We start from the raw sequence: 21,860 nt of genomic DNA on the forward strand, positions 1-21,860 counted from the left end.
ATAATGGTACAATAAATATTTGTAATGTCCTAAATGAGATTAACATTTTAAATTTGGCTCAATGGAATAAAGTAAATAAAAGAATAATAAAAAAATGGATGAAAGAGAAAAATAGGGTAAAATAATAATAATAATAAATTTGCATCCAAAATATTATACTCTTCAGTATTTAAACAATGAGATAAAATGGGGCAAATATATAAATATATATTACCATGAGTTATGCTATTCGTGAGGGATTTTTCCTCACATGCATGACACAAACATTTGTGTTGAATTAGTTCAAAAATAAAGAATCAGGGGTAGTAGTATCAAAAAAGTGCATTTGGTGCAGATTATGCATTTGAGGCAGGATGCCCAGGAAGCTTAAGAGAAGAAAAGGGTTTCCAATGACCAGGTAGAGATGATAATTACCTCCATTCATCTTCACCGGACCCCGGCATTGTTTTCTGATGGTGCATGTGAGGACAGGTCCACTTTGATGAATTTCTCCTTGAATTAGCGGTCACCAGTGGATCTCGAGCCTCTGTCACTCTCCATGCTCTCATTCATCATCGCATTAGGACCTCGCGCTGGGCTCCATGGGTCCGTCGACTCCCAGGGAAAAAGGAGACAATATTAGCGCCATCATAAACATTATCTGGATGCCATAAAAATCATCACTGGTTACTAGTCAGTCTAATTAGGCAAATATATATTTTTTATTAGAATCTGTTTAATTCCCAACTGATCATTTATTGGCTAAAATGTTACTGGTAGAGTTGTTTAACTCTAAAATGCCATTATAGTGTCAAAACCAAATACTTACATAAGCTTAATGCATGTGTGTACTTATGATATTTCCTCTCATGGTGTTTACAAATAAAACTTTGTGATGCTAGATAATTGTATTGAAAGTGTTCAGATATTATCCGAAGCCTTTGGGAACTCCCAATGTCCCACTTTAAAAGCTCTCACTATGTCCTCAAATTCCATCTCACATTTTCGTCATTTGGCATAGTGGTTAAAATGTTTCCGAAAGCAAAATATGGGCATCTTTTGCCAAAGTATCAGGAAGCACATCCATTAGTATAGTGTTCCGAACAATACCACCCAAAATGTATCCTCTCTGGCCTCAGCTTTGAATTGGGCCCAAGTCCAAGTTTAACATTAGTTGGCATCACTTTGGGCAAGCTGCACGAATGAACACAGCTGAACCTTCCGGGGCCGTAAAAAAATCAGCGCAGTGAATCTGAGCGATTTGTTGTGATAATCTTTTTTTTTTTCCTGTCGACCGCAAATGGAGCTTTAACAAAGCTTCTATTTTTACATGTTTGAAGACAAGCTTACATTGTCTGTGGGTAATTAAAGGGATGTACCTGCTGCCAAGGACAACGTTTATTTGGAATATAGATTTCTGGGAGATGAGAAAAGTGTAATCCATCACAAACGCTGCGTGGAGCACAGGCTTCTGTCATTACCAGGAAATTGTGCTATTTTAAGGCTCAGCTCTCTTTTACTTGGAGTTTGTCCTCGTCCCTTTTTTTTTGGGTGTCAAAAATCATATCGTCCCTGCCAAATTGCGAGTAAAACATGGTCATTGATTCAGGCCAAGAAGAGAGTTAAAAATTAGACTCCATTTATTATCATTTCTTCTTCGCATCAGCAAATTGTAATGCTGGCTTGGCAAAATACTTCACGGACTTGGCTTGAACCTCTGCGGGTGTGTATATGCAGGGTGGGCGGGCGATTGGTGTACAATAAAAAAAATTGGAAAAAGCTGGAATGGTACTAAAAATGTATCATAAAAATAGTATTAAATGTACTCTACCCTCCTTAAGACTAATTGAAGACAGCCATTTGGAACTTTCATTCCAAGAAAGTTCAGCAAAATTGTAGGGGGGAAAATGATACAAAGATGACAATATTTTTTTTTCTATACAAATAACTCTTTAATATTACATGTAATTAATAATTGGAAGAGCGCATTTTATTTGTTTTCCCTTTTATGAATATTATTGGGCATTGGTTCCAAAAATAGATATCAGGATCATTACCTGACTTCTTTAGATGGGCTGATCATTTGAATCTGATGAGTTGATCCTTTGAATCAGGTGTATTGGAGGAAGGACAGCAGCCCCCGAGGACCTGAGCTGGACATCCCTGCTTGGACCTGCAAACCTAATTAGGGGCAAATAGTACAGAAACTAGATGGCTGGATTATTTAGTTGTGTAGAACTTCCCAAAATGTGTTAACACAGCGTACAACACTCCTACTCATGAACCCAGAAATAGATTTGTCATGTTGCCACTATCTTCTCCTGTCTAACTGCTAAGGAGGCTTCTTGCCTATGACTGACACTGATATGATCCCTTAAGCCCCATGCTTGGCACCAGATCGCTTCTAAAACAAATTAAGCCTGTGTCATGCCCACACCCACCTCCAGTCCCCCAACCCCACCAAGACCCTGGGAACTTTAAATCTTTAATGGAGGTTTTTTAAAAAATATTTTGTTTGCTCCCAGGACACAAAAGTGATGACAGCTTTGCTGCTATGAGCAGATCAAAGTTTTGGAGTATTAGCTTGTCAAAGAAGAAAGTGGAGCAGAGAAGGAAAACAAAGATCTTGGATTAAAAAACTGCCTTCCCACCACTTCATGTGACCACTTAACTGCAGAACACTTGACCTCTACATATCACACTGTGCTCTAAACCCTTCTGATTTACTTTATAATTTATTTCATGTCCAGCCACAAGGATGCAATGTTGAGAGCTTCCTCTCCATGATTTATGCTCTTAAACCTCAGGGACAAAGCATAAATGTTCAACTGTTTTTTTGTTTTTTTCCAGCAGGGATTGTTCTGCTGACAATTGCAGAAAATTAGTTATGAATATTCAAAAAGTAATCATCCAGTAAAACTACTGTCACTTATTAATAGTAGAGGAAATGGTGAAACATCTTTTGAAATTAATTGTACAGTATTTTATGTATATCAATTTATTAAAATTATTACCAGGGGAAAAAGACAAATTATTACCCGACGGGACATGTTTTCATTTTGAAATTAATCTATTATTTTGTAAGAATTCATGTCATATTTTATGTCCCACAATGAAAACTATCCGCTGAAGTAAACAGGCATTCTCAAAGACACCTATCAGGGGTCCTTTGCAAGGTGAAAGGAAAATGGCCGCGTCCATAATCTGCAGGAGGACGCTGGTGGTCCGTAACACATTTAAAAGGCTTTCAGCACCAAAAAATGAAATTTCTGCGAGCTACCCAAGCGGGATTCTACTACAGACGGCATCGTATAACCCCAAACGTCTGAACCTGAATCTTCGCGATCCCTATATTCCCGACAAGAGCAGCGAGAAGACGCCGGTATGGCAGAAGACGAGCAAATACGATGGGAAGTTGTACGGTCGCTATGGCTCGGCGTCCGGGGTCGACCCTGCGTCGCTGTGGCCCAGCCACGCAGAGCTGGACAAGATTATCGCGGAGGAAAATGAGTGGCATCCTCCGTTAGAGGTTATGTTGAAGAATATCGCAGCTAAGCAAAAGGAAGAGGATGATAAACGCATGGCAAAGTGAGTCATGCTAACCTAGCTATGCCCTTGCGTCTATTATCGGACAGCCATGTTATTGATCTCTACTGTTGACATCTGTCATAATGATCGTTTCTATTCCCATCACAGGGAGAAGCTCATTGCAGAAAACATGGCCAAAATGCCCAAGATGATCGCCGACTGGCGCAGAGAGAAGCGTGAAGCTAAACAGAAGCTAAAAGAGGAGAAGGCACGACGTGAGAAGTTGCTGGCTGAAGCCAGGGAGCGTTTTGGCCACGCTGTGGACCCCCGCAGCAGCAAATTCCTGGAAATGGTTGCCGAAATTGAGAAAGAAGAGAAGAAAAAGAGGAAACTGATGAAACGCAGACTGAGAGAGGAGCAGGCGGGAGTCCCTGTCACTCCTCCTCCTGTTGCCTCCTCATAAACTTGGACTCAGTCACCATAGATGTAATAAACTAATAAATGTTGGGGTTGCATCATTGATGTGCCCATTTTGTTTTCTAATGTCAACTGGAATTACAGGAGTTTACTTTTCTGAATTGAGAAGTTCCTTTCCAAAGTTGATTCCCCTTGTTTGTCATTGTAATAAATATTGTAATATAAGAAACATGAAGAGTCTTGCAAAGTGCCCCCCTTTCTTGCATGCCTAAATATATTCAGATACATTGGAATGAAAATTGAATTTACCCTCAAGCTGTCCTGCTAATCCATCAGAATGCATTTCCTGTCAAAATCATTTCGAGTGGGTTTTAATCAACGGTTGAGGCAGGTTATGTAAACATGGTCCGTACAATGAAATGTCTTCATCAACAACTTTGTATTCTTAACATCAATTCTATTCAAAACTATACTACTGTTTGACGCCAATCGCGTTTTACCTTCATCAAATGTCAAAAAGACAAACCCAAATAAAAAAAACAGCAATTACTTGATGGAAAATTGGCACAAGTAGAAAACTGGGCATCGGCTAAAACCGCAGACGTGTCACTGACAATGACAGCATTTGAAGATTGTCTCCCAAGATAAAATTTCGATCTCCCTATGGATGAGTTTGGGCCGCATCGACAGAGCCAGCATTCAGTTTGGCCATGGCAGCATGGATCCTGAACTGCGTGCGAGATTCCATAGAGTATTCTTTGTAGTTGTTTCTAGAAATCAAAAGAAGGACTGTTGAGCGCAAGGAAATAGTTTTAATTACTTTATTTCAGTCTCAGAGGGACATGGGGGCATGTCATTTATGGCTGATTATAAATTGGAATAATCTAAAATTCAATGGCTACTTTTAAATCCTGCTATAACACCCTTTTGACTCGTTTTTTTTTTCTAAGGTATCCAAAAGCAGCAGAGGTCCGAGGTGCAGGCAGAGAGTGCCCTCTACTGTCTGCTAGTGGAACTACAAAAACCAAAGTTGCTAATATACTGTACTAGACTAAAAAATATATATATTTAGACCAATTTAAATATTTTGCATAAGGAATTTGTGGTAGTTGTACTCATACCACACTTTAAGGAACCACTTTGGTCTATTTCCGTATTGGTTAATACTGTTTATGAACCACTAATTTAATTCAACTAACTTACTTGGCCTTGTGGAGAAGTTTGATGGCCTCATCTCTTCGGCCTTGTTCGATGTAGAGGAGACTGAGCTCCACCATGGAGTTGGGAATGAGGTAGTGGTCAAACCTAAGCTTCTTCTCACTGCAAAATATAAAGGCTTTTAATTTTTCAAGTCAACCGTCCTTGCACACTTTGTCATTCTGTTCCCAGCAGAGATTAAAATAGCCTCCTGGTTGTGGCTGTCTGGTTTCTTGTTGTGTAGTGTGGGAGAGTTAATTACCTGCATTTTAAAAGGAATGTTAAATGCACTCACCTGGAACAAACTTTATGAAAGAATTCCTCGGCACCCTGGAGGAGTCCCTGATTTTTCAAACACATTCCCTTCAGCAGATGGATTACACAACGGTCATCTAGTGAATATTCGTTCTCTGTGGAGGTGCGAGGAGATAAAAACAGTATTGATGTTACATTTTGTGTTACATTTCAATCAGGGCGGACATCTGAGGACCTGGAGACTCCAACAAGGTGCGCTCAGCCTCCACTAGCGTCTGGATCATGCCTTCAGTCAGCTCTGGTCGTTTTTTGATCATACTAAAACCATTCCACATGTACATCATCTCCTGGAATCAAACAGTGGAGACATGTAACGGGCGTTAGTTCCAGAATGTGGTTTTGAAGTCTTACCAGCACTGGCACTGCTAGCCTGACTGGACAGTTGGCTTTGTAGCGGCGAGCTTTGCGGATAGCAAATTTCTCTGTGGGAGGAGACTTCCCTGCTATCTTCTGCTTGAAGCCAGGCACTTGTCTAAATAGAAGAGGGAGTCACAAACAGAGTTGGCCCAAGGCTTATGCACACTAAGGACCTTCTTACTGTAGACCAAAACTAATATTTACTATATACTATTTAAAAATTTTAATTAAGGTAGTACCGTATTTTTGCACATTGCTTTTGAATATTTTTTATTTTTATATAGATATTTTTTTAAGATAAAATTTTGGATTAAGGTGGTATTTTTGTACATTGCTTTTGAATATTTTTTTATATTTTATTTTTCATACATATATTTTTTTATTAAGGTAGCATCGTATTTGTGCACATTGCTGTTGAATTTTTTTTTTTCGAACCAATAAATAATAAACCATAGATGGTTTGAATTTTGGAAGCACTAACCTAAAGAGATCCACCTCATTCTCTCCGAAGGGGCGTTCCTCTTCCTTTGGTAGCATGCTAAGGCAAGCAGCTTTCATGTAGATGTACATGGCCTAGGAGAAATAAAAATGGAATCAATTGGAAGTATCTCTTTCCTAATTATACTAATCAGTAGGAAAGGATAATCATTCAGACATTGCAGTGCGTACCTTGGACCAGCGGCTTTCCTTGCTCAGTAGGTCGGCGTAAAAATAAGCCATTTTCCATGCTCGCTTATAAGTGAAGCACCACATTAGCTCCCAGTAGCACATGTGGTGGAATTGCTTCCATGCTTGCTGGGCCTTGCAGCCATCTTCAAATAAGGCCACCGCCTGGTGGAAATGAATAACAATGAAGAGTCGTTAAAAAAAAAAAAAAAACTCAGGAAATGAAGAAAAACAGGAAATGAAGATTTTTGTGAGAAACACCTCATCGATATTTCCTTTCATCTCCTCTACCCTGCCAGCAAAGAAGAGGAATATTGCTCCCTGTGCAGAAAAAAAAAAAGATTTACTAAGCCATTTTACGACAAATTAAAAGTGTTTTCATGGAAGTCCAATAAATTTGCCGATTAACCTCACATAGATGTAAAAATTTTTTAAAAATGGTGTTTGATTCTTTTGGGATTCTGTAATCCACTCACCCGGGGATATCGAACCCGGAATATTTTCAGCAATCTTTCAGCTTCCACCACATGTCCCTCACCTGTTCCTGAAAATCACAGCGAGCAGGACGTATGAAACATCTTACCGATCACTCAGCGATGTATTTGGGGGCGGAGCCATACCTAATATGAATGTGAGAAAAGTGTAGTAACAAAGCAGTAGCAGAACACACAGCATGGAGCGCAAATTCAATGCCGTGGCGCCGTCATCAAGCAGGGACAAACCGTAATCCTAAACAAGGATGAGATCATTATGCAATACATTCATCCATATGCAAATGAGAGCTCTACCTTATCTCCTGAGAAGCCGGCAAATTCTAATACTTTTAGTATCCGGGGTGGAAATAAAGAGAGTGTCTATGGAGGAAGAAAAAATAATAAAATAAGTAAGCTGTAAAAAAAAAAAAAATGCACAAGGTCTAACAAGGTATGGTGACATCATACCAAATTAAACGCTCCTACTCCAAATGAAATGCCACCCTCTAAGTGATTATGGCCGGATCCTTTCAAACAGGTTTGAGATTTCACGTAGGAATGCAAGTCTCTGAAAGACAAAAGTTGAGCAGCAATTTGAAAATCATAAATGATTTGAGTTATTAATTAAAATGAAATTATTTAATTTAGTCATAGTTGCATTGTACATATTCTGACGAGACATCACCGCTACTTACTTGTAAATTAGGTAACTGTTTCGTACTTTGATCCCACCTTTGATAAAACTCACCATGTTCTCATCCTGCACAGAAACATTTGATGCTGTTATTTTGAGGAACTTTTGTGTGTCGAGCTAACTAGGACGAATGTAGACATAATTGCAGTGTATCGTTTTACGTTACCTGGAGGAAGGTGAGAGCAGCTCTTTGGAGTTGGCATTCCGCGTAACACACTTCAGCATGGAGCTGCTCTGCACATGCATGGAAGAATATTAAATTCAGTAAGAGATAATGAAATTAAAAAGAAAAAAAAATCTTAATAATCTAATTCGGCACCTTTTAAGGTCAAGAGTTGGAAATGGGTTATAAATAATTGTTTAATTAGATCAATTTTAATAAATAAATAAAAAATTACCTTCAGTGAGCTCCCCTGTCAACTTGCCTAAATTTGGAGATTTACGACGAAACCTGAAACAATGTTACCATATTAATTATAAGTATTGCACATGGCAGTATGAGCAGTGACATGCCTGAGGTTATAATAAACACACTAGTGCAATTCATAATGTTCCTCAAATATGCAAACATGCATTATTTTAAAAACAAACCTTTGGCAGAGATCCTGAGCACTCTTCATGGTAGCTCCAGCATTGCAAATGTCTTCATGTTGGAAAGTCATCATGGCCTGCATTTCCAGGATTGTGGCATAGATGAGAGCATGGTACATACTCTCACCCACTCTGCGGACGAAAGATGACATCAAGAATTTAAGAGTTGATATTTCCCAGTTTTCTTGATTACCATTTAAGTCAAGTCAAGTCAAGTCAAGTCAAGTCAAGTCACCATTTAAAGTTCTTTCGTTAATACCTATGGCATTGTACTGACAAAAATAGTGCTTTGACGCATTCCATGTTTACTTTTTCGAATGGGTTGGTTAAAGTTAGTGAAAACCTTATTTTAAGCATTTTTTTTTTAAAAATGAGTAGATTTCTTTGAAAGTGTCACACTACAGCTACTATCTGACAGCCTGATATTTATTTAACAGGGCTGCCGTTCTTTTGGTTGTTGAAACAGTCACACTTGGGGCGTCAGCTTCAGTAAACACATAATATCCTGGAGAATAGAACTTCAACGAAAGTCATCTAAAAATAAGCACATTGCTTCAAACTTCTCATCCTAACACAATTGTTTTCCCGACCCACAAAAAAAACACAAATGTATTTTTTGTATTACTTGGATTGCAGCCTTTCCAGACTTTCATTGAAGTGATTGTTTAGGAAGAGATCCAGGGCCTCCATACACTCTTCCAAGCTTTCTTCTAGGGTCATCTGGGATGAGTTGCTAAAATATACAAAACATTTTTTTAATCTTGATTTGTAACAAATATCATTAGAAAAATGCCCTTTTGAAAGTGTTTGAGTATCACCAGGAAACATATTAAGAAAGATTGAGCGTGGCCAGATAAACAGGAAACAACTTTGGTGGTTGTTTAAACAATTACTTTTTTTAAAAAAACTTGCTTTGCTGGTAGCACAAGTTTAGAAGTGTTACAAGTAACACGATTACGCCACAAAAGTCAAGAAAATTGCAAATTTTCTTTTGGGTTCTACTCACTTCTGTGCAGGATTGTCGTCTTTTCCATTGGACATGTTCTCTCAGCTGCTCCACCTGTGCAGTTCTCACACGCCAGAACCGAACCAAGGCGCATTGAGCACTTTCTGTGCAAATTAAAACCAAGTTCTTGCAAGGGTCCAATTGCAATTCGAGTGTTGGATCGTATCCTCAGTTTCCTGTTTGAGCTCGAATCGGGACTTAAAAGTATTTAGTTTCAGCGGTGTATGGGAACGTGAAAAGAGTTGCGCGCTTAACTCCTCCTCTGCTTCCATTGACACGCACACCTTCAGGAAGGCAGTGAAGGATAGGACCAACCAAAAACAGTCTGACGTGCTCACTGACGTCACCGGTCCAGCATGGTCCGGTCCAACCGGCTGGCCGCACGGACACGACGTTGGCTTAGGTGGTGATATTTAAGTGCAATAATTAGCATATTGTATTTATTGTATTTATTTATTTATGCATTGCCAAACAGGACCGAATGCAAACTTCATTTTCCTCTGTGTAATCAAATATCAATTTTAATATGTAAAATATATTTATGTAAATACTGTAGTTGAGTTTTTCCTTGGGGGCATTACTAGTTATTACGAGGAGTAGAACAAGTTTTAATTCCTGTCATTTTTATCATTTTGACTGACGAGAGAGAGAGACGCACTAAACACAACTTGTTGCTCCTCTATATGTGCCCAGCAGGGGGCAGTCCAAAACACACAAATGTATGTCATTTTGTCTGTTATTAATTTTATGATTTAACTCGATAGAAAAAGCAGCATGTAGATAAATATGTTAATTTCAAATTGATCATGTTGACTACAACTCCTAAACTTATATTTTTATTGCCATATAGAAAAGTAACACCCTCAATCTTGAACATAAATTGGAGTTTCTATTTCATTATTACAATGATATCAATCATCACTTAATTTCTTGTTCATATGTGTCAAAGGCTGTTAAGCAAGCTCTCATATTGAAAAATAACTTATTCAGTCACGTAAACATATTTCTAGATTAGTTATGTCATCCTGTATCATTTGATTGAGCAGCTTAGACATTTCTGTGCACATATAAGCAGTATTTTTTCATCAGTCAATATGTAAATAGAACTTGTCCAAGGGATTAAAACGATCCTTCTGAAGTACTCGACTTTTGTCGTCAGGCTGACCTTGACTTGATCTTGCAGTAAAGGATCATGGAAACAGTCATGGCACATAACTGCACAGATAAAATGGCAAAAATTGAATTTAAAAAACTCTTTGCATTTAAGTGTACTGTAGATTGTTTTTAAACTAATCATGGGGAAAAAAAATGCTAAAAATGTTCAATTAACCTCAAGTGCTGCAATTCCCAGCGCCACACCAACAATCACGACAGTGTTGTCATCAATCAGTTGCGTGAACTTCACAAAGCAACCTGGAATTGCCTGAGAAGGAAAAACAGTAGAAATAAAAGCACATCTGGCTCCGATTTGATTATTTCTTTTTAACAATCAAATTAGTGCCCATACCGTGGAAATGTTCATCACGATCTGATTACAGGGCTCAGCACGTGGACAGCACGGAGGCGGGTACCGATTTCCGTTCTCCACATAATACGGGGAGTCGATGAAGTCTGAGGAGTTGTAGATCCCGCAACATTTTAACTGAGGAAACAAAGATGGAATCTGTTAAACAAATATTCAATCAAACAAAGACGTCCATGAACGTTACACACTGTGCTCATTGTCGTATCCCACAGTCCAGTGACGTCAGGATTGGTCCCATAGTCCTTCTTGATGCTCACTACTGCCGCCGTGCCGAACCTTTGGAACACATCTTCAGCCTGTACAAATATTTAGTCACTAGAGTATCCAGATATCAAAGGCTTGCGAGAAACTGTGGAAACTTACCAATGGTCGAAAGACCAAAATCACCACAGCTCCTGCAACCTCGACTAGGAAGACGAGCAGGATGATGATGAAGAACTACAACGAAATATGGAATAGTTATCTTCTCCTGAAAATGGCGACTTGGATTTGACTACCCACCATCAACAGCATGCACTTGTTCTCTTTGACGGCCCCGCAGCAGCCGAGGAAACCAATGATGACCAGAAGTATTCCAACAGCAATCAGAAGGTAGCCCACGTTGAGAACCTGGCTGAGCTCTGCGGGAGCGTTTTTAATGTTCCCCAGGAAGCTCAGGATGGAACCGCTGTCCACCTTCACCCAGATGCCAATACCCAGGATGACTGCGCCGGCCAACTGTGAAGTGGAATAGACAAATAATAATGACCTTCAGTATACTTTACATTTTAAATCTAAAAAAATCTGACTTACAAAAATAATCCCGTTGAAAACAAACATCATAAACTTGAGGAACCCGAAGCATCCCATTTTGGTTAGCAGTTGTTTAACCTGCGGACAGAAAGAAACAAAATGGAAGTTAGTGTATTCTTGCCAAGAACATTTTTCATGTTCACATTAGGCAGATTAAAAAGACTGGATTTTTTTTCAAGAACAAGGACTGAAGAGAGGTGTGGCTCAAGATATCAAATACACCAGCAGTTTTTTTTTTTTCTTCTTCCCACAATCCTTTATACATCATGCTTTTCAATTCATCCTGCATGACAGTGAACAAACACATATCAGCTTACGGCGGTTTTGTTTGGTTTAAAATTGAACTAAGCAGGAAGTATACGTCCTGTATTTCGGGAAAAGTATTTTGGAAAAATTAGTTGGACAATGATTAATTCAGCGCAAGTGATTCATGTTAGAGTTAGTTATTTTTAAATTGATAATTGCGCAAGATACGTTAGGACAGAAGTTTAATTTTTCATACAAATGGAAGACAAAACAAATCAGCTAAAAAAATAAAAGGTATATTTTATACAAACATATTTATGTCAACAAAACAGTTCCCTGTTCTGATTTTTCATTGGATAGCAAATACTGTGTATCACTACCGCCTCACTCATTTTAATCGCCCAACACAAAAAATAATTAAACTAAAAATAGGAAAGTGAGCTAGCTGATCCAAGTTAATCATACATTTTGGGGTCAGAGGTTAGCGTGCACTGTTACCTTTCTCATATTCAGAATTGAAATCCAATGCAAATTAAAGCTGTGTACACATGCAAATGTTCAAATATGACCTCGTTCAAACCGGCCTCGCCTAAAGTCGCATCGATCCTAAACAAACGGAATCTAAAGATGTTGAGAGAAATAATCGCTTGAGGTTAAAGGTTAATATCATAGGTGGCCGATTTAATAAAGTCAAATTGACAATTCAAGTCATGCTTACCTCTGAGAAAGAAAAAAAAAATCCAAGGGAGTTCTCTGAGCTCGGGGAGTTTCTTCCTTGACTCCAGTGATGGAAACCGTGGGAGAAGATGAAGTTCTTGTCCGTTTTAAGAAAGACCTTTAGATGCTTTTCATCGGCTATTTTAAAGCAGCTGGTTTATTTGTAAGTAGTCCAGCACTAAAAAGGGAGGGGCGTGTCCAAAGCCGCTGAGTAACACATCACCATGGAGCTGGACTGGAGCTTGCTCCCCCCTGGGGGAGGAGGCTGTGGGATCACCTGGGTGGAAACTTTCCTTGTGAAAAATCAGGTTGAAGATGTTAAAACATTAGCCTTGTAAAAGCTGAATTTCCGTTAGTATCATGTATTATTACATCCCGCAATATATTTCTTTTGGACAATGCTTAAGTGATTTTCATAACGTGATGAAAGAGCAGGAAACTGACTGACAATAGAAAACGATATAAATGATTGATATGAGAAGGGAAAACTAATCCATTTGCTTCGTTATCTGCATTTTGACATGTTTTTTTATAAGTGGGGTGGGCAAAGTACACAACACGCTATTCCCAAAAGTCTGTATCACAAGACTTGTTGAAAGGTTGTGTATCAGTCACTGACTGTGTCATGTCTTTTGTCCACACCCACACTTGAGCTTTTTACGTAAGAGGCACGTTTACACATTATTAACCACAGATGCTCGGTAAATGTCATTTGGTTAAAGAACGGGGCCCACAACATTTAATGATTCATCAGAGCTGACACGGGGGGAAAAAAAAAAAAGTGCATTTGTCTCGAAAATAAAACACACACTGTACAGCAGGCTTAAAACATTGACACACAATTATTTCCTGAGGGTGAGGAGAGCGAATAAAACTGAAAATAAATATATATTAATTAGAAGCCCAGAACTAAAACCCCGAGTTGCCAGCCCGCGTGAAATGAATTGCGGTCAAGAGATGTTCACGATTTTGTCAAATCTTACACACTACGTGCAAACTAGCACGCTACGTATTGTACAATGTTTCCTCTTGAACTGTTGGACTTGAAATAGAAGGAACATTTTTTTGTGGCATATGTGGAGCAAGAAGATTGTCATGGGTAAAAAGATTGCAATTTGCTGTGACCCGCACAGCCGTTCACACCAACGTCACTCGGTCGTCGTCTTGACAAACAAAACGAATCTCCCCCAAGAGTCTTTTTGCTTTTAGCCGCAGTGTGATCACCTCAGGAGGACAGCTTCTCTGGGTGGCTCTTCAACTTGTGGAATTTCACACTGTCCAACTTCTCGAAACGCTTGTCGCAGAACTCGCACGTGTAGTTGTAGTGGGCCTCTGGGGTGTGTTTTTTCATGTGCCAGTTGAGGGACGCACGCTGACGACATTGGTAGCCGCAGATTTCACATCTAATGGACGATGGTGTTGCAAAAAATCAGGGTTATAACGTTCGGTTTCCGGTGCACCGTTAAAAACATCTTACTGTAAAGGTGTTTCTCCCGTGTGAGTCCGTCTGTGAACTTCCAGATGATTCTTACGCTTAAATGATTTCCCACACGTCTCGCAGATGAAGTCTCGCACACCTGGGGAGAATTTTTTTTTTCATTTTTAGCAATTTGATATGTAGAATCGTTAACCTAGCCCGATAAAAATTCACAAGAGTGTTTTTATGAGCCCACCTGAGTGGATGATCATATGGCGATGTAGGTGGTTGGACAGGTAGAATTTTTTCCCACAGCCTGGATGTGGACAAACCTTGGTCCTGCCTTTCCTGTGAACTAGGTTCACGTGATTCTAGAAAGAAAAAAAAAAGCAGGCGACATGAAAGCTGGAATGTTAAATATGAATGAAATGGGTTGTCTCACCTGGAAGCTGCTAACGGCGACATACACTTGACTGCAGCCCTCGTACGGGCAATGGAACATCTTGAGCATCCCGTCGGCTTCAACAACAGGGCCTCGGCGGTTTCTCTTTGACCTTGCATGAAAAAGATGACTTTACATTCTTACTTTCAATTATTATGCAGATTTTTTTTCCTCCCATCTAACAAACCTGGTGAGAGTCCTCTGCGATTCGTTGCCGCTATTTAGTTTATCGACAGCGGGTTGTAGCAACTGTTTGTCATTTAATTCTGGACAAAACAAGACAAATTGAGATTCATGAGAAATTGTCAACAAGATAATAAATACATTTTACAAATGCATATTTGCAAAAAGGGCCATTTAAATTTCCACAAAAAAAAAATCTAGTTCTTGGTATTATTTAACATAATACATATGAACCTTTGAGGTACTTTTTAAAAAAATCTAAAGGGCTTCTTCTCACTGCATCACACCTGTCATGCAGTGTTCCTCTTCTGTTGCTTGGAGTTTTGATTCTGGTTCTTGGTTGTACGTGATGTCCCTGATGACAGTGCAGGCATCTTCTGCCACATTCCCAGCACCCGTTTTGAGTTGAATGCCATGCGTCGTAAGAGCCTCATATGTAGGACCAGTTATGATAATGAGCTGTGAGAAAAGATGGACACCTCAAAACTGATTCAATAATACAAAGCCCATTTATCTTTGACTTTGATATATACTGACCTGTGAACCTTCTAAAGCAGTCTGCTGGTTAGCAACCTCACAGCTAGTCACCGTCGGCAAAGTGTGCGGGTCAAAAAGTTCCCCTTTCTCTTCTGCTTGAACTTGAGACGAGACCAACAACTCTGGCTGGGAAGGTGGGAAGGAATCTCCTCCATTCTCATCCCCTAGTTTTTCAGCCAAAGATGTTCCTACAATAACACACTCATAATCGCAGCCGATTTCTTGCTCTGTTACACTTTCATCTTGGCTTCGCCTCATGTCTTCTGTCTCCTCTTCTGAGGTGAGGGGGTGGAACATTGCTTCAGGGGAGCTTTGTGGTAGCTCCAGTACCATCTCCCACACAGGCGGGACAGTCAGAGAGACATCATTGGAGGAGGTCTCCACACTCCCATGGTGTGTGACTGCTTCAGTGTGTTCCAGCTCATTTGTGTGCTGAACCTCAGAAGCAGTGGTTGATTCTCTTAAATCTAGAAAAGCAGATTAGGCAAAAAAAAAATGAATTGACAAGAAATTCTGAGATTTGTTTACTGACTAACTAAATTAGCACCTTTTGACAGGGGACTTGTTTTTCTCTTTCGGCTTGATAACCTTTTCGCCACCATTAAGTCTGTTTTTGGAGCATTTTCATCTTTGCCCGCTCCGTTTTCTCTCTCCTCCTGCTCAGAGTCACTTGTCTCTCTCATTGAAGAAAAAAGGTGTTGGACAAATGAATGGTTGGAGGCACATTGCCAGATGGCAGCTGTAGAGAAGTTGGGCCGGTGCTCCAGAGCTCTGAGTTGGGGTTCATGAGGGCAGGAACGCAAGTGGTCCTGGTACCAGGTCACCAGGCTATGGAGACTCGAGACACGCTCCCTCTTAACTGACAAACAAGCATCAAAGTGAAATGTTTTGAAAATAGTCACTAAGGATGAGCATAAGAAGTTGCACATTGACTCATTGTAGAGAATTGATGAACTGCTGATAGATGATTATAACTATAATTACTGGAACCAGTAACTCACCTTTTCTCTTATGTACCGACTCCTCTGAATCCTTTGGAATAATAGTTTTCCTGTAATCACATTTTAAATAGTTTACACAGGTTAATCAAGAAAAGAGACGAGTAAAAGTATGCATGGGAGAACACAATTGAGTTCTTTATGCAGTGGTTTGGATGTTTAGGTACAGAAATAAGGTTTTCCAAATAAACTACACTCACTTTGAGTGTTTTTGTTGATATTTCTCTCCAAATGTGGAATGGAGCACGATTAAATATGCTGCCAATCCGGCATCACTCAGACTTGTGCGCCTTCGGAGCTCACTCCAGAGCTTGTGCGACTCCCCCAAGTATACCCTTCGAATGTCGTACTTCTTTCGGGATTCAAGACGTCGCTGTGCTCGGTCTGACTCTGTTAGCCTGGGTCTGCCCCTGCATCGCCTTAAGACACTTTTTCCTCGGTCCCCGATCGGCTCGACTACCTTTGGAACCTCCAATTCTGCCAGGTTATGCGCCATCTTGACAATAACAGCTGATGCTGTGACCTTCCGGAACTTGTGCCGGCTATTAACCGGAAGTACTTAAGAAAAGCACTGCTGTGTCTTTTGTAATATGTCCGTAACAACAACAAAAAAGAAAACAGTGCCCCTATGAAAACATATTTAACTCTAGCATCTAAAACGTTTCAAAATCCAAATTATTGATCTAATTTCAATTATTGTTCTAATTAATACGAGAATAATCAGCCTGGTTAACACAATAAATGTGACGGAAGGTTTACAAAACACTTGTTGTCTTCCGGACCACAATGACAAGAGTGCCAGTGCGCAACATGTAAATAGTCGCATGAAACGACAGATGAGCTTTTGCAGTCATTTTACAGTCGTGCTTCAGTGATGGCTGATGTGTTAATGCATATGTTCACAAAATTCATGTCACAGACAGACGTCAGGGTGACTCCTCCAGCACCGGCACAATGCAGCGTCCTATTAGTTGGAGAACAAAATCTCGGACGTTCTGTGTTGCTTCTGGCAGCTATTACAGCTGCCTCTCAGATGAACATGAGGGTGGTATTCTTCTCCCAAACGCAAATCCAAAGCCTTCCTGTGACCTTGCAGAAATGTGTTCCAACTCCAAGCCCGGAGAGTCTAAAGGTACCATATGTAATAAATATGAACAGAAACATCCATTTAAAGTAGCTGCTTATTTCACCAAGATCGTGACAAATGTAACTAAAGTGAGCTTGAAAAAATATATTTATTTTAAATTATGTTCTCCCCCTCCCAAGAAAATCAAATTCTGCTATCCGAGGACATTGGAGGAGTTGCTTCAGCAAGTGGCAGGTCTTCATGAGTCCACCAACACATTCCCCAGCCCTCCATCACTGATCATCATAGACAGACTGGAGGACTTTTTGTGTGGACCTGCAGGTGACAGCGACAGAGAGTGTCACCCCAGCGAGCAGTCCTGCGCCGCACATCTCTCAGCGTTGTTGTGTGACTCTGCCGCTTTTCTCACTGGCCTCCTTGAGCAGCAGACATCAAACCCTGGGCCCTGTCGCGTCATTGCCTCTTATGCTAAGCCAAAAGAGCAAAGTGGAGAAGTGTCGGATCAAGTTCTTAATGCTCTTGACCGCTACTTTCAGGTACGATGTACTCTGGATAAAGACAGAAGCTACAAAGCTGCAGCAGCGGGGCTCCAGGAGTTGTGGCACATTTACTTTTCTGGAACCGGGATCACCTTTGACCCTTGTACCAAAGACACTGAGGTCAGGCCAAGTTCAGCACAGGAATGGCAGCTGTTGATGCATCCTGATGGTTTAATGGAGTTTCAGTTAGCTTGAGCACATTTGCATCAAAATATGCTACCAGGAAATAAAAACTGAAATGTTGACATACTGCCTCTCTTAATTAATAAGAATGCTGCAGATAATCATAAAAAAAAATTGACAAAGCCAATATAAAGATATTTTTAATCTCTGAAAACAAATGCATGCATGTGTCACACTACACTTCTAAGTAATACGTTGATAGTTGCATATCAAATTATAATCTCAAGTGAAGTTGATAGCAATAAATGGCCTTTGATTTCATATCAATATTGACATGTGGTGCCCACTATTATTATTTAACAATTCTGTCACTGTTAGTGTACAAACACAAGTCATTAGTGTGATTTTTAGTAGAAATGTCAGCATTATGTGTTCTGCTCTTTAGATGGCAGCAGTGAGTAAACAACCAACGTTTTCATATCCACAACAGTTCCTGCACAACAGGAGTCTGTGTGAAATGTTAACAAAACTTTTGCATTTAGATGTAAATATATTTACAATTACAGTGTGTTTTTGAAGAAATGTGAAAATAATAACTCAAGTCATTCCAAACAGTCTACTCAGAAGTCATCCCTGGACAAGTGACTGCGTTGGCAGAAAGGTTCATCCTTGAGCAGGCATAAATAATTTGCTCTACTCATGAGATTTTTATTCCATAGAAAATATGGAGCGCATCTCCTGAGGGCATCCCATCATGCTTTGGGCACAGAACCAGATCAGTGAACTTCAGACATTGTCTTTTTAAAGGCCAACAGCGCCTCTAGTGGCAAAGACTCCCCATGAGTGTTATCATCTGGGCTGTAGTTGTTCCCAGTGAGGGTGACGTAAGTATCCTGAGACTCCAGCAGAGACGACTGGGAGCAAGGAAAAGCCCGCTGGTTCTGGACCCTTAAGTTTTCAAGCCAGTGATTATGTGGCATTTTTCTCAGAGCAAAATCCAGACCTCTTTGTATATCCTCTTCTGTGCTTTGCCATGTGGGAGCATTGGACATTTTTGGTGGGAGAGGTGGAGGTGCTAATGGGGGGTTCAGGCTGAGCTCTGAGAGAACCTCCAGGGAAGTGGGGTATTCCTCGGTGTAAAACAATGCCGGGGTCGACCACGAGGATCCATTCGTATCCTTCAACCACTCCTGCGGAAAAGACAAAAGCAATTGAATAAAGATGATGGAGATTCATTTATGAAATGTAAAATTCAATTTTCAGACTCTCGCCTTGTTCTTACGTGAAAGTCTCCACCGTAATCAGTAAAGAGCCCTTGAAATTTGCCATCAGGAGTTGGAATAGTTGGCCAAATTTTCTTTCTCAGAAACCTGAGAAGAACACAAAGGTTAAAATGTTTCACCTCCATACCCATCAACCGATATTGTTTTTTTTTTTTTTGTGATAGGAAAATCCTGACCTGCGATTGGACATGAGCACAGTGAAAGACAGCACCATTAGAATAAAAGACATGGTGAGGATTAGGAAGACAATGAGGAGGTTGAATTCTGTAAAAAGTTAGAGGAAAAGCACATTATATTTAAAAAAAAATCTTTAAAATACCAAGAACCATCCAATGATGTCACTGTCAATCAAATAAAATGTTAGTATATTGAATTTAAATTCCAACATAATAATAATTGCACGAAATAAAATCATCTGGATCCAGATACATTTCTAAGCTATGAAAAAAAAAAATCTGGATTCAGACGATTTAATTTTCCGCAACTACTTAATGAAATAAAATTTAGGAAATTCAACACCAAGAAAAATTCACTTGAACATCAACCAGGTATAATTCATAAAGCTGAATTTTGCTGGACATTCATGCTGTGATTGTTTTCTCATCTAAAATATATGTCGTTGTTTTAAAACTGCTCTAAGGTCAACAAACTCTTATAATTACACAATTTAGTTATGTTGATAAATCCAGACCTGCAGGTGGGGTCTCCATGAACACTGGATCACTCCACAAACTCCAGTAGCCACCATAGCTCATTCCATCCAGTTTTGCCCGAACCCGCACCTTGTACATAGTGCTTGGCTGTAGGCTCCTTAAGATCAACCTGGAGCTGGCTCCTACTACCTCTACCTGCAAAAAATGGCCGGCCGATTAATTAAAAAAAAAAAAAAAGCAATAAAATGACTCCTACCTGCATCACATGACTATCGGCCATTGCATAGGAGACCTCGTACATCAAGCTATCATCCCAGTATCTTATAGGAGGTATCCAGGTGACATTCAGCTGACCCTCTTGACCTGTGGTACTCACGGTCACGTTCGTGGGAGGGTCCAGCAGAACTGTTTGGATAAGCGCATGATTTATAATTATCTCGTCACAGCAACAAAAGAGAAACGTGAACGTTTGCCAAAAAAAAGTTGATCAAAAAAACTTACAAGATAGCTCAACGTTGAGGCTGCGATTGTGGATGAGACTTCCATCTCGCTGAATTTCAATGTGCATTGGAACAAACATCAAAGTTCTATTCAGGTGGCACATGTACAGCATCTTTCCCGTCGGAGTGAGGTGGGCCGACAGCGGACATTTGCTACCGTTTTCCTTTCTGTTGGAGACCCCAATAGTTCTGAAAATAATTGCGGTTAGATTTCACACTGCTGGAACTTCTCCATTGATCATCACGTGGTGTGTTCTTACTCGAAAGTGTACGTAAAGGAATATTGATCCACAGAACCAGCTCGCTCTTCATCTTCTTCCCAGAAGCAGTCAAAGTCTCTTTTGTTTTCTGCAAAGCATTTGGGGGTTTCTGGCTCCTCTTGCAGCAAGAGTGAGACTGTAGAGGTGACATTTTGGTGCCACACCTCTCAGTTAGGTTTCTCATTTCTTTCTAGTGATGAAAGTTAATCAAGGGTCAGCCCTACCTTTCTTCTGGAATCCTCGTGTGCCTGGATTGCCGGAAGACACCCTCATGCCGCACACAATGCTGGAAAGTGCCAACAATCGTCTCAGGTGATCACATGTCATCCTTCTGTTTTGTTAGTGGACAAAAAGACCGGCGCTGTCTTGTTGTGCGCAACATGAGAAGAAGCTGGACCACACGACGAGCGAGCATCTGCGCTACTTCTCTCCTAAGAGGGGGGTTGGCCTGTTTTGGTTTCAGATACCATGGATAGTGCAACACGGTTACAAGGCTGCTCTTTGCTGATAAGGTGCGAGCAGAGCTGTTTACTTGCTCTTAAAATCAGCAAAGACGATGAAGAGGAGGGGCCAAAGAACATGCACACTTTTTTTTTTTTTTTTACTTGATGGTAGGCGGGAATTGGAGTCATTGACGATTTAATTGTTATTGTTGTCAAATGTCAAAATAGGTCAAATTTGACCCAATGATGAAAAATATATATATAAAAAAATATGTATACATATGTATATATATTTTTTTTACGTTGCACAAAAAATGGGTTATTTCGGTTATATATTTATTTATTTTTTTATATTTTTTAATCCAGCATTTTAAAGATGTAAGTGACTTGAGCTAGTAAGATCGGTGATATTGTACTTACCAGTTAAACCAGTTAAGACCAGTTAAGACTTGGCTATGCTGCTTTCCTGCAAGGCAAAAGACAGAAGAAGAGCAGGAATCATTTTGGACATATTAGGTGTGCTATATATTGATCATATGGAATCTTATAGCTATCATTGATGTATTGATAGACAGATATGTTCTTGGGATTAAAAAAAAAAAAACACAGCACACTAAAAACGGTTTCTTATCATAATTTTGCACCCTTCTTGTCTTGGTTGACCACCGTTATCACATCAGCAGACACGGCTGTTCTTCAACCTGATAGGCAGCTGAGGACGAATTCTCGACCAATCCTCGTTTCTTCTTCCAGAACGCAACCCCGCGCTTTCTTACATCATTTGAAAGAGGGAAGGCAACTGCATCTTTTTTCATATGATGCAAAAAAAAGATGATTTTTACTCACGTCAGTGATGGACATAAAATTCCACAAAAAAAAAAAATAGAGTTCA

General features: G+C 39.9%; 6 protein-coding genes across 8 annotated transcripts; 2 read left to right on the forward strand and 4 right to left on the reverse strand.

The window, feature by feature from the left end:
* The first annotated feature begins 3,125 nt into the window (after positions 1-3,125).
* gadd45gip1 (growth arrest and DNA-damage-inducible, gamma interacting protein 1) lies at positions 3,126-4,159 on the forward strand. Its single transcript, XM_049744587.2, has 2 exons — positions 3,126-3,567; positions 3,676-4,159. The coding sequence occupies exons 1-2, from the start codon at positions 3,167-3,169 to the stop codon at positions 3,968-3,970; spliced, it is 696 nt and encodes a 231-aa protein (XP_049600544.1). The 5' UTR covers positions 3,126-3,166; the 3' UTR covers positions 3,971-4,159.
* A 120-nt stretch (positions 4,160-4,279) lies between these two features.
* On the reverse strand, positions 4,280-9,524 carry zgc:158403 (tetratricopeptide repeat protein 39A). Its single transcript, XM_049744585.2, has 18 exons — positions 9,224-9,524; positions 8,843-8,950; positions 8,218-8,349; positions 8,025-8,077; positions 7,793-7,860; positions 7,628-7,692; positions 7,401-7,500; positions 7,248-7,313; positions 7,080-7,188; positions 6,936-7,003; positions 6,721-6,780; positions 6,463-6,624; positions 6,275-6,366; positions 5,788-5,908; positions 5,612-5,723; positions 5,417-5,531; positions 5,128-5,244; positions 4,280-4,694 (listed from the first exon to the last, which is right to left on the reverse strand). The coding sequence occupies exons 1-18, from the start codon at positions 9,256-9,258 to the stop codon at positions 4,586-4,588; spliced, it is 1,692 nt and encodes a 563-aa protein (XP_049600542.1). The 5' UTR covers positions 9,259-9,524; the 3' UTR covers positions 4,280-4,585.
* A 522-nt stretch (positions 9,525-10,046) lies between these two features.
* On the reverse strand, positions 10,047-13,061 carry tspan34b (tetraspanin 34b). Its single transcript, XM_049744586.1, has 8 exons — positions 12,505-13,061; positions 11,541-11,618; positions 11,250-11,465; positions 11,112-11,186; positions 10,937-11,044; positions 10,731-10,865; positions 10,554-10,646; positions 10,047-10,438 (listed from the first exon to the last, which is right to left on the reverse strand). The coding sequence occupies exons 2-8, from the start codon at positions 11,595-11,597 to the stop codon at positions 10,379-10,381; spliced, it is 744 nt and encodes a 247-aa protein (XP_049600543.1). The 5' UTR covers positions 11,598-11,618; positions 12,505-13,061; the 3' UTR covers positions 10,047-10,378.
* A 148-nt stretch (positions 13,062-13,209) lies between these two features.
* Positions 13,210-16,616, reverse strand: znf653 (zinc finger protein 653). Of its 2 annotated transcripts, none has more exons than XM_049744584.2 (10): positions 16,431-16,616; positions 16,084-16,133; positions 15,630-15,941; positions 15,083-15,549; positions 14,833-15,004; positions 14,550-14,628; positions 14,363-14,474; positions 14,177-14,291; positions 13,981-14,080; positions 13,210-13,906 (listed from the first exon to the last, which is right to left on the reverse strand). In XM_049744584.2, the coding sequence occupies exons 1-10, from the start codon at positions 16,574-16,576 to the stop codon at positions 13,729-13,731; spliced, it is 1,731 nt and encodes a 576-aa protein (XP_049600541.1). In that variant the 5' UTR covers positions 16,577-16,616; the 3' UTR covers positions 13,210-13,728. The 2 variants fall into 2 exon arrangements, with proteins under 2 accessions (XP_049600541.1, XP_068509500.1); XM_068653399.1 differs by having other exon boundaries at positions 16,281-16,616.
* A 252-nt stretch (positions 16,617-16,868) lies between these two features.
* On the forward strand, positions 16,869-17,951 carry swsap1 (SWIM-type zinc finger 7 associated protein 1). Its single transcript, XM_049744205.1, has 2 exons — positions 16,869-17,212; positions 17,347-17,951. The coding sequence occupies exons 1-2, from the start codon at positions 16,955-16,957 to the stop codon at positions 17,899-17,901; spliced, it is 813 nt and encodes a 270-aa protein (XP_049600162.1). The 5' UTR covers positions 16,869-16,954; the 3' UTR covers positions 17,902-17,951.
* A 62-nt stretch (positions 17,952-18,013) lies between these two features.
* On the reverse strand, positions 18,014-21,734 carry epor (erythropoietin receptor). Of its 2 annotated transcripts, XM_049744203.1 has the most exons (9): positions 21,389-21,734; positions 20,750-20,973; positions 20,526-20,661; positions 20,267-20,454; positions 20,022-20,170; positions 19,804-19,960; positions 19,289-19,376; positions 19,112-19,199; positions 18,014-19,019 (listed from the first exon to the last, which is right to left on the reverse strand). In XM_049744203.1, exons 2-9 carry the CDS (start codon positions 20,850-20,852, stop codon positions 18,606-18,608), a joined length of 1,323 nt encoding a protein of 440 aa, XP_049600160.1. In that variant the 5' UTR covers positions 20,853-20,973; positions 21,389-21,734; the 3' UTR covers positions 18,014-18,605. The 2 variants fall into 2 exon arrangements, with proteins under 2 accessions (XP_049600160.1, XP_049600161.1); XM_049744204.1 differs by having other exon boundaries at positions 18,868-19,019; positions 19,101-19,199; positions 20,750-21,734.
* Positions 21,735-21,860: the final 126 nt, after the last annotated feature.

Source organism: Syngnathus scovelli, chromosome 16 (assembly GCF_024217435.2).
Source record: "Syngnathus scovelli strain Florida chromosome 16, RoL_Ssco_1.2, whole genome shotgun sequence".
Taxonomy (NCBI): domain Eukaryota; kingdom Metazoa; phylum Chordata; class Actinopteri; order Syngnathiformes; family Syngnathidae; genus Syngnathus; species Syngnathus scovelli.